Below are 17,393 nucleotides of genomic sequence, written 5' to 3'. Positions count from 1 at the left end.
CTCCAATGCCAAGCTTGCTTGGATCCAATCATGCACCTGGCTCCTCGTGGGCGAGAGGCCAACGATACAGCCCACTAGTGTTACTGTCTTAGAGGGACTGAACTGCTGTCTTCACTTGCCGCTTGTCTTTTGGGGAAAGAACCCGAACTGCTGTGAGAGTTGAGGGAGCTGCCATTAGAGCCCCTCTAGCCAGACCAAAGGAAGGTCACCACCCGGAATGTGAACCCCAAGAAAACAAAACCAAGAACTGCTCCTGAGAAAAGGGGCAAGAAAAGGGAAACCACCTCCCCCATTCTTTCTTTCTCAAGTGCTTTGTTTGTCTTCAATTTTGCTTTTTATTATTTCATGTTTGTGGTCCTTGTTGATGCAGGAATTTTGTGATAGTCTTAACTCCATTGGCATGATAGTTGAGATGCAATATGAAGCTCATGGTAATAAAGTCACAAGTGAAGGCCAAAAAATGCAATTTGCATAGAATATCTGCCTTTTGTTTTTTGATTTTAAGAGCAAAGTTTTTATGTTCTTTAAATGTTTGGTTTCAACTGTAACTTCTAGCAGGGAAACATACTCTACCGTTTTCCTTCATTGCAACGAACGGCATCAGGATGGTCAAGGAAAAGACAGACATTTGACATTTTACAGCCATTTGAAGAAGAACGCTGGCCATTCAGGTACTTCAAAATTTGTAAGACATGATAGTATATGTGATTATTTCACTATTTGCAATGGTCTCTAGGTGTGGAATGTGATTGCTGATATTGTGCTCATAGAGTTAGAAGATAAGGTCAAGCTAAAACAAGGTACAATGGTTGTAGAAGAGATCTTGTCACGGGGACGTGGTGGTGATGGTGAAGTGTCTAAACTAACTGTCACTGAATTTGGCCTAGGGTACTAGGCTAGGGGCCTTAGTTAATGCCCAAAAGGTACCTATGATTTTATGTGCAACAAGTGCAACTCTCAGTGCTATTAGAGTGGTTTCATTTTCTAAGGTCATTGGTTTGGTTCTGTGGGTCATCCTTTAAAAACTGACCCCCTAGAGATCCTTCAAAATAGGGTCATTGGTTCCTTTGCACTAGGGTCATGGTGTGCCATCTGACCCCCTACGGGCATAAAAAATCCCACGCCTCATTTTGCTTAGGTGTCTGCTGGTGGCCTATCTGCTTGCCTTGTGTCACCTCTGGAAGCCCCTGGATCCCTTCCTTGGCTCTCCTTTCTGTTTTGAGACTTCACCCCTACCAGAGCAGCCTTATTCTCTTCATGGCGGATTTCTGCAGCTCTCCCTCTCCTTGCTGAACTGGAATTTCATGCTTTCTTCACGACAGTTCTCCTCCCCTTGGTGCCCTCTCTTGATGGCATGCTTCCGGGACCTGGACGCCTTCATTCTGGGCCACTTTTGAAGCTGTTTTCGACTTTCTTCGCGACAAAAGTTCTCTTTTTCTGAATCTGAAGCCATATTCATGGGTGCCTCTCTTCCTGCTCCTGCCTGGTGCAAGGTGCACTGAAAGCGGAGCTGTTTGTGGGCTGAAAACACTGTTCTGGTGGATGAATTCTTGGCTTATCTGCTACAGCTTGCTGGATGCACTTTCTCTGATCTATTCTGGTGTTGGAAGACACTCCTAGACAGCTCTCTCTTACCAGAGTTTGCTGTCCGCTTGTCATCCTACTTCTGGAGCTGTTTCGGGCTGTAACAGGCTCTTTCTGTTGGCTGAACTCTCATCTGCCCTTTCTACTCTTTGCTACAGCTATCTTTACTGAGTTCCTGCTAGGTTGGATGCCTTGCCGTTGGCCCGGGAGAGGATTGGGGCATTGGTTGTGATACTCTCTTCCTGGGGGTGCAGTGGTTTGCCTTGGGCTTTGTAATGGTTTGGAAATGGGTAATGCATTGCTTGGTATGCTGTCAGAGTGGTCTACTTGTGACTATGCATGTTTACTATTACGTATATAAACTGTTAACACCTAACTTTCTCTGTAAATCACGGGCATAGGCACACACACTTTCCTCCCAGCCAACCTCGGTGGTAGCAAACTCTCCTCAATATCAACAACGTGAAGGCTCCAGCTTGCAAATTCCACCAAGCCCCAAAATTCCCTAGATGGATCTAGTATGCCACATGTCTATGTTTGAGGGCCTCTCCTCAATGCATCATTTACCCCTCTCTTGGGATATCATTGAAATCATTTGCTCCTTGGCACATTTAATGCATGTAGACCCCTTAGCCTTAGATCCACCTAGTCTTGTGCCATGTCACCCTCACCAAGGACCTTGACCTTGATTCCTTTTTTATCATTTACGTGAAGCCCAAACAAATATAATACAAACATTGATCCTTTAAAGGAAAATGTCGACTGACCCTTCCGAGGTCATGTTGCCTCAACTTGAGCGTAACATTCCTTCCCTCTTGGGGCATTAACGTCCTCGATGATAAAGTCTGGGAACACTCTCTGTAACTGGTATACGGATTTCCAGGTAGCTTCTGATAGAGGTAAACCATGCCATGCAACCAACACCGTGGGTATTTTTCGACTGCGTACTTGCATTGTTCCTCGGTCCAAGATTCTTATCTCCGGAAACAAAACAACACCCTCGATTAGTGAGTCACTTGTATGCAAAAATTTCTTTAAACGAGAAACATGAAACATTGGGTGCACCTTACAACCCTATGGTAATTCTAATTTATAGGCTACCTTGCCTATTCTTTTTAGAATTAAAGGTAGTGGTATTTCCAAAGGTTATAAAAGTCCGGGTGGCTTCACCCGCTCTGCCTTACTTACCTGACACAAAAATGAACGTGTCACATATTCATGAATATGTTTTTTCATCTTTGGCCAAAAGAAATCTCGCTTCACGAGATCATACGTTTGGATGTCCCGCACATGGGCTATCATGGCATTGTTGAATGACTCTTTGCCTGAGATCATTCTGATTAGGTACTACTACCTTACCATTTCTTTTCAGCATACCATCTCTTATGGTATATCTTGCATAAGTTTGGTCTTTTTTGGATGCCAGGTGATCCTTTTCCCTGGGTTTAAATACATGAGCCTTAGGCCAAAGGCTCTAGATGAACTCGTCCACCTTTTGAGTTTCTCTAATCTCGGTCATTAGAGCACTCTCTAATACCGTGAAACTCATATTATAATGCATGACAACGCATCAGCAACTTTATTATCCTTCTCTCTTCGGTACGGAATCGTCAAGTTAAACTCCTGCATGAGTTCTGCCCACCTAGCTTGGCGCCTCTCAAGTCAGGTTGTTTACAAAAATGTTTCAGAGTATCATGATTAACATCAACATAAAACTCGGACCCATACAAATAATGTCTACATGTATTTAGAGCATGGACAATAGCATACAACTCTGATTCATGAGTTGGCCAATTTCATTGAGAGGGAGAAAGCTTCTTGCTTTCAAAGGCTACTGGCCTTCCCTCTTGAAGGAGAACTGCTCCTACCGCAATGCCACTTGCATCGGTTTCAAGGAAAAATGGTTTTTGGGGATCAATTGTTTTTAACATCGGTCCTGAGACCACAGCGTGTTTTATGGTGTTAAAACTCTCTTGTTGATTCTGTCCCCATATAAAAGGTACTTTATTTGAGGTCAGCAGTCAATGGCGATACTATTTCGGAATATCCTTTGATATGTCTTCGATAAAATTGGACAAATCCCAAGAATGATCGCAAAGCGGTCAAACTCTGAGGGATAGGCCAAGTCAGTATCGCAACCACTTTCTTTGGATCCATTTCTACCCCCTCAGGAGTAATAATGAATCCTAAATATTCAAGTCTTACCATACATAGTACAGTTTTCTTTTTATTTACATAAAGACCGGCTTTCCTCAAAGTATTGAACACTATTCTTAAGTATTCGTGATGCTCAGTAATACTTTTGCTGAATACAAGAATATCGTCAATAAAATGTACAAACTTCCCGATATACGGACGTAGTAAATCGTTCATAAGCATGACGAATGTAGCTGGAGCATTGGTAAGTCCAAACGGCATTACCAAAAACTCATAATGTCCAAACCTACTTCTAAAAACGGAGTAGAGGTATGGGGTGGGAGTATATCTCCATCAACGTGGAATGAGATAGAGAAAATGCAAAAGTCTTTCATTAGGAGACACCTGGGCATCAAGGCTACTACACCATACTCTTTGTTACTCCTAGAGACAGGATGTATACCCATAGAGCTACATGCTCTGAAGAGAGTACTCAGATACATCACAAAGGTCAAGTGCATGGATAATGAAAGGCTACCAAAGAGAGCATGGAATGAAAGTCAGAAGCTTCAAAAGACAAACAAGGGCAAGATTTTGACATCCGGATGGGCACAGGACCTAAAAAAATGGTTCAGGAAGTGGGAAGTAGAAGAGTATTTAAACTACTCTTCAGAGGAGATTGATGAAGAGGCTTTTCATTATGACCTGCTGAATGCACTACACAGGAAATGGCAAACAGCAGAAAACAAAGATAAATTTGAGTACTATCGCACATATATCAACCCCGAATATTGGTCAATTTATACAGGAAGGGAGACAACAACGCAGAAGTACATATGTACACCTATAGCAGTGCATAAACGGAGGGCTTTAGCCTCACTTCGCACCCGATCACACCAGCTGCAAATAGAAACAGGGGGATGGAAAAAGATGCCAAGGGAGAGTAGAATATGCCAACTATGTGATCAAGGTATGGTTGAAACAGAAGAACACATGGTAATGATATGCCCTCACTATGCACACATTAGGGAAGAGTTCAATCACCTCCTTGAGGGACATAACAAACTGGCTGATTTGCTGCATAAAGGGTCACCTTCAGCTTTAGGAACATTTGTGTATAAGCTCTTCAAGCATAGGAATCCACCTGAATCCTAGAAGGTGGTTTCTCTTTCCACCCTCCCATCTTCGGGAGGAGCTTTCATGTACTTGTGATATTGTATTGCTCAGGTCCCATAGGCCGGTTTTGGTCTTCAGAGGACGATAATATATTCTTCTTCTTCTTCTTCTCTCTCTCTCTCGCAGCCTCTCCACCCCCCCCCCTCCCGTAGCTTCTCCGCTCCCCCTCCCATAGCCTCTTTGCTCCGTCCCCCTCTCGTAGCCTCTCCGCTCCCCTCTCACAGCCTCTCCGTCCCTCCCCCTCTCGCAGCCTCTCTGCTCCCCCCTCTCGCAGCCTTCCGCCCCCCCCCCTCCTGTAGCCTCTCCGCTCGCCCTCCCGTAGCCTCTTTGCCTCCCCCTGTAGCCTCTCCGCCCCCCTCTCGCAACCTCTCCACTCTCCCTCCCGTAGCCTCTCTGCCCTCCTTCCCGTAGCCTCTCTGCTCCCTCTCGTAGCCTCTCCGCTCCCTCCTTCGTAGCCTCTCTCTCTCCGCTCCCCCTCCCGTAGCCTCCCCCCCCTCCCGTAGCCTCTGCGCCCCCCCCTCTCCCGTAGCCTCTCCGCCCCCCCCCCCTCCCGTAGTCTCTTCGCCCCTTCTAACGTAGCCTCTCCTAGTTGGGCTGAACCCCCAACCCAACTAGGGGGTTAGCTTAGCCAGGGGGTAACAGGAGATATGGCCAGCAAAGCATGGCCCAGCCTACCTTCCTCCTCTTCACATTCTCTCTAACCCCGAGTTGGGCTAAACCCCCAACCCAACCCGGGGGTTAGGTTAAGCCAGGGGGGTTCATCATACAACCAACTATGGATTGGCCTACCCTCTCCTCCAAGTCCCCCTCAACCCCCTCAACTCCTTCAACATCCATTAGGACTCGGTACTCTACAGTTGCAGCCATGACACCCTCTCCATACGCACGGAATTACCAACAAGAAGGCTCAAAACGGCCCATCCTCGGGCAACAGGATCGGATTTTTTATCTGTAGCAGGCAGTGAGAGAGCTACGATTGGAGCTAGCAGAAGTAAAGGCCCGACTTCACATCTTGGAAGGGCCTGGTAAGCAGGCAGTAATTGATGAGGCTGTAAAATCTTGTAAGGATTCCCTGCCTACCCCACAGCTAGTCTCTACAGTCAAAGATCTTATTCACACTGAAGTACAAACTACTAGGAAGGAAGTGTTTGTGGAAGTTGATAACAAAGCAAGTAAGTCTGATATCCAACCAGAGATTAAAGAACACGAAGCTAGATGTGATAATGCGCTGAAGATTAGAATAGGGGGGCTCCCAAAAGATTGGTACAAAGAGGAGGATACATATAGTGAAATATTGACAAAGATCAAATCAAGTTTGCCCAACATCGAATGGGTGAATGATGATGAGCAGGATGATAACAACTCCAGGCCAGCTTCTATTTTGCACTATAGAGGTCATGCAATCCTTACACTGAAGTCAAAAGATATGCGGATCAAGCTTCTTCGAGCTGAAGGGCACCAAAGTATGGATAGCAGAGGAGCTTACACAAAATCAACTCAAGATTAGGCAACTGAATTAGCTAAAGTCAGGGCTGCCAGAAAGGATGGAAAATGGGCAATTTACCATGAAGGGGTAGCACTAATCAGAGATTTTAAATCAAAACCAAAAGACTCTCAGTCTTAAACTGATGTATGGCTGTTTACTCTCTAGAATATCATGTAGGTACTCTAAATAATTGGGGTTGCTTTTTGCACTCCTTGGGAGCTGCCATGTGCCCTCCCTTAAGCAGATGTACTAGAGGGTTTCTTGCTGTCCCATAGACCTTTTGGTCTCCAGTGGACGTTAATAGACTTTCTTTCTAATACGGATCTAATGGTAGCCACATTTAAGATCTATCTTACTGAAAATTACGGCCCCATGTAACGCATCTAGCAAATCATTGATCCGAGCCATCGGATACGTGTGCTTAATAGTGATATTATTCAATGCTCTGTAATCTATACAAAGGCGAAAAGTATCATCTTTCCTTTTTTTTAATATCACTGGCGAAGAAAAAGGTGAGAAACTAGGTTGAATATGCCCCAGCTTGAGGTATTCTTTCAGTTGTCTTTGTACCTCCACTCATCCCTAAAACAATCAGAGAACTTCTCTACTATTTCATCAGCCAACTTGACCATCTCTCCATTTTGGGTAACATCAGTGCTAGCCGAAGGACCGTCAATCAGCTCTACCGATGCTGTACAAAGAAACAAAAACTCTTCTTGAGCTTTTCAAACTTCCATTATGGAAACCAACGGTCCTTGAGGTATATCTTTTTCACCTTGTAAGACATACACCACATCATTATCTTGAATTGATAAATGTGCTTTTTCCAATCTATGGCTGGATTCTTCCTAGAATGCCAAGCCTTACTTAGGGCTATGTCAGCGTGAGCAAGCTTTGTCATTTTTAAATCAAGCTTCTCAGTAAGTCTTGAATTCGAAGTTCCAACTGGGTAACCCTTTGGTACCATACTTAGTTGAACTTCTGTCTACCATTCTGACTGTATATGCATAGTCAGATGGGCTAGTCTTTAATTTCAGCCTCTTTACAATCTTGGAGTTAATTACATTGTGCGTTGACGCAGAGTCAAATAACACAATTACGTCATGATTAGCTACTTGCCCCTTTATCTTAATTAACTCCGTATCGTTAAAGGCTGTATACCCTGTTGCTACGGGCTTTGACAGGACATTATCAGGTGCACTAGTTACTAGCTTAGCAACAGACACACATAACAAAACAGGTATTGACCTTTGAGAGGATTGCGCTAGCTCAATCTGCATCTGTTCTGCTTTGGGACTTCCCTCCATTTCCACGTCGCATTCTGAGATTACCATCTTAGCCATCCGACGATCCTTGTTTCGTGGACAATCTTTCCACTGATGAGGTTAAAGGCATCCAAAACACAAGCCTTCTCTCCTTGCTTTTTCTCTTTGCTCTGGGATCAAAGAAGACTTCGACCAAGCCCGGTGTTACTTTTCTTTTCGTTCCAATGGTGGTACTTGGTTTAGGAGTCTCAACTGGCTTCGCTTGCTTGGCGTGACCACTAGGCTGTGAGGCACTCCCTTTGCTAATCCACTTCTTCTTAAACCCAGTTTTCTTCGGGTACTCATACCGAGTCCCAACCTGCACAAACCCACTTGGTATGTTCCCTTTTGCATCCTCATAGTGCAGGGCTATGGCAATTGCTTCATCTAGCGTGTTTGCATACTTAGCCCGAACTTCCATCTTGATTTGATCATTCAGTCCAAAGATAAAATCTTTTACCTGGATTGACTGAGGTAGAGGTTCATAAACTTTCATTACACTTTCTCTGAACTTATCAGTGTATTCCGCCACTGATAAATTTCTCTGACGAAGGTTTTGATACTGATCCCAAGCTCGGGTACCGATTGGCGATATCAAGATGACTAAAAGAAGCAGGCGGTCATCGATGAATTAAAACAAAAATACCCTAACCCGCCAAATTGGGAGTTTAATGAGAATTATATGCGAGAGTGCATGGGTTTGGTGTTGAAGCATCGTAGATCAACCTTGTGTACTTCCATCACAAAGGGGTTGGCTAAACCCAGCTGGGTAGACCAAGCTGATTGGAAGTTCTTCAAGAAGCAGAATAGGGACCATCCCGAAATGTTTCGCTAGGAGGTAAGAAGTGTTTTCTAAATTCTTTTTTAAACCCCTCCCAAGTAGTGGATGCCACTCCATCTTTCTGTTGTTTTATCCACCACCTATCCGTTGCCTCATTAAACATATGGGTGGCCTCGCGGATTTTCTTCATATCATTCCTGATTTCACAAATGGCGAAGGCCTCGTCCCATTTGTATAACCAGGTCTCTATGATATCGGAACTACGGTCAGACATCCGATCAGAATACTTTTCTGGCCTATAATTGGCAATATTAGGCACCTTAGCCCTCCTAGGCTCGATCGTATGAACACTGGTTTCAGGCTCCCTTGGAGCTTTACCTTTCTCTTCACGAGATGGTTTAGTAGACATGCTATGAACCATTTTCCCGAGCTCAGATTGCCCTACATTTACTTGTAACTGTTGCGCTAAAATTTGTTGCAAGGCATTCTCCACTAATGCAATTCTACCAGATAGTGTATGGCCTGCTGGGCACGATACCTGCGGGGTCGGCCGGACTCTCAATTCTACGGGATCCACCCTAGAAGCTTCTTTTTCAACTTTCATTCAGGCCGATGGGTGTTTCCTTAAAAAATAAAATAAAATAAAAATAAATAAAACACCGCCTAAAACTGTATTTACAAACTGTTTTTCAATCTCATAACCACAAAAGGTGTCTAAACAGGCGTAACCATCAACAGAAAATAGCTGAGAACCAAGATAAATATCTTTTCCCTATACTAGAGAAATATCTGCAATCTCAAATAACTCAAACACCGAGGGCAAATAAACTAGCATATACCCCAACAAAACTTAAAAGGCATAGAAAGCTCCCTGGTCATATTTCTGTTGCATGAAGAGATCAATTTGTCCCTATAAGCCACTCCCAATGTGTATTTATAATCTGTGTTGCAGCGATGCCTAGACCACGAACATGCGGAACTGCCTACCCTTTCCTCAAGCTCACGCACCAACAAACAAAGCACTTCGACCAAGAGAGGGGTGAAATAGGAATGGATGATGTGGCCTTTTTTTTTTCTCAAGGTCCAAAGGCCTTAGATAGCGCGGCCTCTGTCAATACAAACGTTCAGACGGTTGCCTTGCTCTCGGGATCTCCTTCACCCAATCTTTGTGAGTATGTGTTCTGGATGCTACATGCAAAGTAACCATGTCGTAGCAGCAAACACAACGCCCAGCTCTACGTACTCAGACGACCATCCACTCCTTAAAGATCCTTCGGGATACTTTTGTGATCTCAGCACAGAGCCGTAGTTGTTTCACGCTCCATTCTTTGGTATTAACCAAAGTTCCGCCAGCCAGTTACTACGCCAGCTCAATAGGACATGCGCTCCATCTGATACCAAAATATAACAATAGCTAGCCCCCACAATGCCAAGGAGCCTTGAAGGCAACCACCCGTAAATGTGCGTGTGCGCCTCTGTGATATCCAACGTAGCTCCAACGTTGACGAACTACTGGATAGCATGAACCAGACAACACGAACGATCTGCCAGAATTCAGCACAACTTGATGCACCGCCTATCGACCAACCTACGTCCACGCCTATGTAATGACCAGCAGCTCGCCCAATAGCTCCCGTATCGTTATCTGCTCCTCAGCCCGTGAGCTTAAACATACGCCCAGCCAGCCCAAAACCTCTTGTAATCCGTTCATCTATAATCGCCCTTTTCCAATAACCTGCTCTAATACCAAAATATTACGTATATAAACTGTTAACGCCTAACTTTCTCTGTAAATCACGGGCATAGGCACACACACTTTCCTCCCAGTCAACCTCGGTGGTAGCAAACTCTCCTCAATATCAACAACGTGAAGGGTCTAGCTTGCAAATTCCACCAAGCCCCAAAATTCCCTAGATGGATCTAGTATGCCACATGTCTACATTTGAGGGCTTCTCCTCAATGCATCATTTACCCCTCTCTTGGGATATCATTGAAATCATTTGCCCCTTGGCACATTTAATGCATTTAGACCCCTTAGCCTTAGATCCACCTAGTCTTGTGCCATGTCACCCTCACCAAGGACCTTGACCTTGATTCCTTTTTGATCATTTACGTGAAGCCCAAACAAATATAATACAAACATCGATCCTTTAAAGGAAAATGTCGACTGACCCTTCCGAGGTCATGTTGCCTGAACTTGAGCGTAACATTTACTGAAAGGAACCAAGGTAATAGCACTGGGAGTTGGTCACTAGCACAGCCACGGGTTGGCGTTGTACTGGGTTGCACCTGCAGGTGAGCTCATGAAGGGAGTCCCTTTGTATCTTTGAGCTAACCAGTTTAAATAAAAACCGCAAGGGGCGCCAAGTGTTGGGGCCAACAGGAGTCACTCTCTATGTTTCTGAGTAGGGGCATTCTAGCCTCCCTTGTCTTGAATGGTTCCATGATGCTGTGCAATGAAGTTCTATGCCTTGAGTTTGGTTTGTGAACAAAGGCAATCAATTAAGTTGGCTGTATTTTCATCATTGTGAGTTAGTAGAGACAAATACACTACCCTTAGTGATCTAAGGCCGGTTACTGTGGTTCCGTTGCCGGGACCCTCATCAAATCATCCAGAGGAGTCCCTGGGCAGCTTGGATAGAGAAAGCCTTTGCTGATTTTTGTACAGCCATCCATTGCTTTTGGATATGGATAATATCATGCTTGGTTATGATGCAGACTCAGAGTCTGACCAAGAGCCACTCTGGAAATAAGAGTGCAGAACGCAGCCCATGAAGGGCAGAATGTTCAAGCTGATGCATTGGGGCAGCCAGCTCCACAAATGCAAAATCCTGTGGGTACAGTTGCATTGGGTGTTGACCCAAGTGTGCAGGCGCTATGGCAGTAATGCAAACATAGATGGCTTCTGTGTTGCAAGTTTTGACTCAGCTCACTCAGAGCTTTGCTGAGATTGTGCATAATCCAGCTTTGATGCCAAGGGCAGAGGCACAACCCATTCAGGGTCCACAGATGCATGTGGGACAGCCACTACTAGAGCCACCGACACTAGTGGTACAGTCACTTGTAGTGCCATAGGGGCAGGGACCAAATGGGAATGAGCGTGGAAGCAATTCTCAAAATGTGCAGCAAGGGCAGCAAGCCCAACCACTGTATGTGGTTCAGCCTACACACTTTGGAGGAGGATCCATTTTTGAGGCCATGACCTCACAGCCAGCCCCAAATTTTTTGTATGCTAATGTGGGGATACAGCCTGGATTGTAGGGAGGCAGTCCTATGATGTCACACACTCAACGAGTACCACCTGTGCCTGCAAACCCAGCTGTGGGGGGTGTTCTTCAAGCTCTTGAAGGACCCCAAGGACAGCAGCCCCTTTACTTGCAGCCCCCTGGCTATGATCAGCTGGAGCCCAGGCTCAAGATGAAGGATTACAAGGAAGGGGGGGCAGCAGTGAAGTTTGAGACCTTCAATGGTCATGCAGATAGAATGAAGGCTCTTACCTTCTTGCAGCAATTTGATTTGGCTTTTGCTGGAGGGTACTTTAGAGAGTCTTCGAAAATTAGGAAGGCAGCCACATTCCTTAAGGGAAATGCCATGCAGTGGTGGTCTAACCTTCTCCTTCAGGGCCAAACACCTGCTACATGGGTTGAATTCAAAAAGGCATTCTCAGCCGCATGGCTCACCACTACTTTTGAAGTGGATGTCATGACTCAGTGGCATAACTTGAATGCTAGGGAATGCAGGAATCTTGAGGATTACAACAAGAAGTTTTGGGATGCGCTTCTAGCTCTTACAGAACAGTCCCTATTTCAGAGCAAGCTGAAAAGTATTGTTGTGGTCTTCCTAAAGAGTTGAGGGACTATTGCACCAAGACACATATTTCCAGCATGCCACAGTTGATAGAGAATGCCAACACAGCTTACTCACTCATGCAGGGCAGAGTCTCAGGTTTCAAGAGCAACTTCAAGGAGGAGCCAAAGAAACCACAGCAAGCTGGAAAAGTCCCTCTTAGGTTTCAAGAGCAACTTCAAGGAGGAGCCAAAGAAACCACAGCAAGCTGGAAAAGTCCCTCTTAAATCAAAGTTTGTGGTAGGACAAAGGAGAAAACATCAACCCTCTTCTCTCACTCCTGAGGAGAGGAACAAGTTGTTTACTGAAGGGAGGTGTTTTCTTTGCAAAGAGACGGGTCATAGGGCAGCAGATTGTCCTAACAAGAAGAGGAAAGAATCTGCAGCAACTTGGGCTGACACTAATCAAGGCAATAGAGAGGACCCCAGGGCAAGAAGCCCAAGCCAAGTGCTGGCCATATACCTGACATTATTAGGGGTGAGCATGATGAGAAGAAGACAGAGATGTGCAGAGCATGAGGCAAGCTACGGGATCAGCATTGTCTGTACTTCTTTGATTCAGGAGCCAAAGCAAATTTCATTACTCCTGAACTTGCAGCTCAGTTGGGTCTTCGACCAGAGGAGATTGGTCCTCTTTGTGAGGCCAACATTGCTAATCTGGAGCTTAGTACCCCTGTCACTCCTATCATAGTCAAGCTACGGATTCACATTTAGGGATATGTGGACTATGAGGACTTCTATGTGATGCCTTTACGTGAGTGTGATGTTTTGCTGGGGATGCCTTGGATGTATAATGTGCATGCTATCATAGATACACATGACAAGAAGCTTACCTTGACTTATAGGGGTAAAACCCATGTCATTGATGTAAACTCGAAGGGAGAATCAGTCCCATTTGTATCCGCTTCGGTGATTTCCTCTATAATGAAAAAGCATCTTTCTGCGTATTTGATTTTTGTCAAAGAAAAAGAACCTGATGAGGATAACTCTGATTTTTCTAAGCTGGAAAAACAGCAAACTGAGTTTTTATTTCAGTTTCAAAATTGTTTTTCAAATGAACTCCGAGAGGAGTTACCTCTTGAGAGGCTAGAAGATCATACTATTGATATCATTCCTGGCAGTTCTCCACCTAACCAACCACCATACAGGGTGAGTGCGGTAGAGCAGGAGGAGATCATGTGTCAGGTCAATGAATTGCTACAGAAGGGGCTGATTCAGCCAAGCTCTTCTCCATACTGTTCTCCCGTCCTACTTGTGCAGAAGAAGGATGGATCTTGGAGGATGTGTATTGACTACAAGGCTTTGAATAAGATCTCTATCAAGAATCGATTTCCTATTCCACGCATTGATGATATTTTGGATTGATTAGAGGGATCAGCCATCTTCAGTCGCATTGACTTGAAGAGTGGTTACCATCAGATACGAATCAGGCCCGAAGATGTACATAAGACTGCCTTTAGGACTACTTTTGGGCTTTATGATTTTCTTGTTATGCCATTTGGTTTGACCAATGCTCTTGCTACCTTCAATCGTATGATGGATCGCATTTTCAGAGAGCACAGGAAGTTTGTTGGTACATTCTTTGATGACATTATTGTGCACTTGAAAGATGAAGAGGAGCATAGGCAACACTTGGCAGTTGTATTTGCAGAACTCAAGAAACACAGTTTGCTGGTCAACACCAAGAAGAGTGAGTTCTTTATGTCAGAGATACATTTCTTGGGACACATCATCTCACGAGATGGAGTGAGGATGGACCCTGCCAAGATAGAGGCAATCAAGAATTGGCCTCCATTGAAGAACTTACATGAAGTTCGTAGTTTTCTTGGCTTATGTTCATACTACAGGCGCTTCATTCGCTATTTTGTTGAGACAGCTTCACCCTTACATGCTTTGCAGAAGAAGGCAGTGCCTTTCCGTTGGGGAAAGAAAGAAATTGCAGCATTTAATGAGCTGAAAGAAAAGCTATGCTCAGATCGTGTCATCATTTTGCCAGACTTGCGAAAGCCTTCTGTTCTTCAATGTGGTGCAAGCGGCAATAGTGTTGGAAGAGTACTAATGCAGGAAGGCAAAGTGGTTGCATATGAGAGCAGGTTGCTCCGAGATGCTGAACACAACATGAATGTATATGAACAAGAGTTGGTATGAAACCGGCCTCTAATCACTCAGAGGGCAGTGGAACTAAACCTTTAATCACTTTAGCACTTATTTACAGCTCACAAAGCATATATCACAACCATTAACCATTGCATGATCACCATTTGGCATTTACCCATTTCTTCACAAACAAAACCACTGAAAAAGGGATGGAGGCTAGAATGCCCCTGCTCAACAGACATAGACAAGTGCACCCGATTGGCCCCAAACACCGTGGCATCCCTTTCAGTATTTCTTTATATTTCATAGTGAAATGATTACAAGTTGCATCTGGGAGACCTTCCTTGCAACTGAGCACGCAGCCCCAATTCACTAAGCCTTTGCAAGGCTTTCAAGCATAGAACACCATCACATAAGTGCACTTAATCCATAGGCTCAACCCAAAGGCATTCTCTTTTCCGAGTGCAATTCCATTGGCTGTCCAGATGCAATCACACTGCACCCCAGCTGCACTCTCTTTGAGTGATTTCCAGATGGCATTCACAAAGTTTTTCAAAGCTCCAAAATAAAATCAGCAAAGTACCCAACCAAAGAATGACTCATGTAGCACTGCCTGGGCATGTGTGAGCCAAGAAAGAGGCGGCACACGAGGCCAACCAATAGCTTATGGCAAAAAAAAATTGTAGTAGCAAAATCACAACTCACCAAGCCCTGAAAACTCGAACCAAGTCCTCAATCGCCAAGAGGACATAGTAGCCAATGCCCAATTGCATTCTCAGCCAAAGAGGAGTGCAAAGGCATGAAGAAAGAGCATTTACAAGAGCCGACCAACAAGAATTCCACTGAAAAATGCGAAAAGAAGCACTTCTGTCGTGAAGAAATGGGAGTTCTTGGGCTCAAAAGAAGCATGCTTTAGAGAGAAATGCATTGAGAAGGTTTTGGAGAAGTTTCATCGCTGGAAAGTCCTCCAAAACTGAGAAAAACCAGTCAACCAGCGCGTGGGACCACTCGAAATTCAACAGAAAGCTGTAGCTTTGCAAGAGGAGAGGCCCAGGAGGCGGTAGAAGTGCTCAGCTCTGCCCGTTCTACCAAACGCACGGAGGGAAAAGCATATCACTACGAAGGGGAGGCAGAGGGGAAGCCATCGGGCCAAACGGAAGTCGAGGAATCCAAACGGGTGAGGAGTTATGAAGAAAAACGGAATTTAGCTGAAGGAGGCTGAAAAACCAGTCCAAAATCTCAACAAAGGGAGAAGATGAGAGAGAAAACCACACATGTGAAGTTTAGAAGGCCCTGGAAGGTCCAGGAATGGCAAAGGAGGATGTAGAAGGCACTAGAGCCACCTGGAAAGGTACATGGCCCTCTAGGGGGCCCATTAAAAATGCCACATCATCATTTCCCAACAACCACTCTTTTAATTCCTTGGAATGCCTTTGGGCTTAGGGATTAATTACGCTTATGTGCTAGGCACCATGCCGCGTTTAATTACACATTATTAAGCCCACGCTTGGACTTTTAAAACCAAAGTTGTCACAGTCTTGTAGTACATTAAAGTACTTAGAATTTCACGCCCCCGTGACATGGTAGCTGTGAACACAACATGAATGTATATGAGCAAGAGTTGGTAGCTGTAATTCTTGCTCTTACTATGTGGAAGCACTATCTTTTAGGTGCTGATTTTTATGTGCAAACTGATCATCAATCGCTGCGATACTTTCTCACTCAGAGAAAGTTATCAGAAAAGCACATGAGATGGGAAAACTTCCTTTCCATTTTTCATTTTCAGATTGTACATGTGGCTGGAAAGAAAAATGTAGTGGCTAATGCACTTTCCAGAAGGCCACGCACGAAAGCTATGTCCGAGAAACCACAGGTATCTGCAGTTGCCATTGCTTATCACAATGAGCTAGATGCCATGAAGGGGTAGTATGCTACAGATGACGCCTTTGCACGTATTTATGATCAGCTTATGGAGGGCAACAGGCATGATCATTATACACTTAAGCAGGGATTTATGATAATGCATGGAAAGCTGTGTGTAACGCAGCCATTGAGGCATAAGGTGCTCACTGAAAGTCATGCCCCACCGCATGCAGGGCATAGGGGTATTGAGGCTACAGTCAAAGCAGTGGAGCACTACTTTATTGGCCTTCACTACGGAAGGATGTTGAGGCTTATGTCAGGACATGCATCACTTGTCAAAAGGTGAAGTATGAAAGGCAGAAACAGCCCGGTTTACTTCAGCCTTTGCCTATACCAGATAGACCATGGCAAACTATCGCCATGGATTTTGTTTTTGATCTCCCTCGCACTCCTTCTGGTCATGATGGCATTTGGACCATAATTTGCAGATTCAGCAAGATGACTCATTTCATTCCAGTAAGGAAGAAGATTACTTCAGAGCAAATGGCAAAGGAGTTCTTAAAATCTGTTTTCAAGTATCATGGGATGCCTGAGTCTATCATGAGCGATAGAGATCCACGGATTACTAGCATGTTCTGGAGAGGTTTGTTTGAAGACATGGGAACCTCACTGCTGTTTTCATCTTCTTATCATCCATAGTCTGATGGTCAATCAGAAGAGGCAAATTCTATAGCTTTGGATTTGCTCTGATGCTATGTGTCTGAGCACAAAACAAAGTGGGAACAGTACTTGCCATTGATTGAGTATGCATACAACAATACAGTGCACTGTTCCACGGGTAAGGCACCGTTTGAAATAGTGGAAGGAGCAAGGAAGGTTCCTCCTATCTTGCATACAAAGGAGAAATTTTTTGTGGCAGATGAGTATGTGGAGGATTTGCGGGCAGCCTATGAAAAGGTTAAGCATGCCCTCCAGCGCGGCCAAGATAAACAGAAAAGAGCTGCGGATAAGCATCGCAGGGACTTGGTTTTCACTGAAGGTGATTGGGTGTTGCTGCGTTTTCTTAAAGCACGCCTCAGGAGCAAGAAAGGGAAGGTAAAGCTGTACACTAAGCTGAATAT

At 44.7% G+C, this 17,393-nt stretch overlaps 1 protein-coding gene across 1 annotated transcript in view; it reads left to right on the top strand.

The window, feature by feature from the left end:
- The window catches only part of LOC147895162 (Iron-sulfur cluster biosynthesis family protein), a 52,192-nt gene that overhangs the window by 18,905 nt on the left and 15,894 nt on the right, over positions 1-17,393 (top strand). The window contains exon 9 of the mRNA XM_087383991.1: positions 559-671. Coding sequence (XP_087240117.1) covers positions 559-671 — 113 coding nt within the window. The remainder of the gene's footprint in view (positions 1-558; positions 672-17,393) is intronic.

The sequence above is a fragment of the Dipteris shenzhenensis genome, chromosome 13 (assembly GCF_047967505.1).
Source record: "Dipteris shenzhenensis isolate YYH24624 ecotype China chromosome 13, Dip_SZ_1.0, whole genome shotgun sequence".
Taxonomy (NCBI): Eukaryota; Viridiplantae; Streptophyta; class Polypodiopsida; order Gleicheniales; family Dipteridaceae; genus Dipteris; species Dipteris shenzhenensis.
This window is presented reverse-complemented; position numbering and strand designations above follow the sequence as displayed.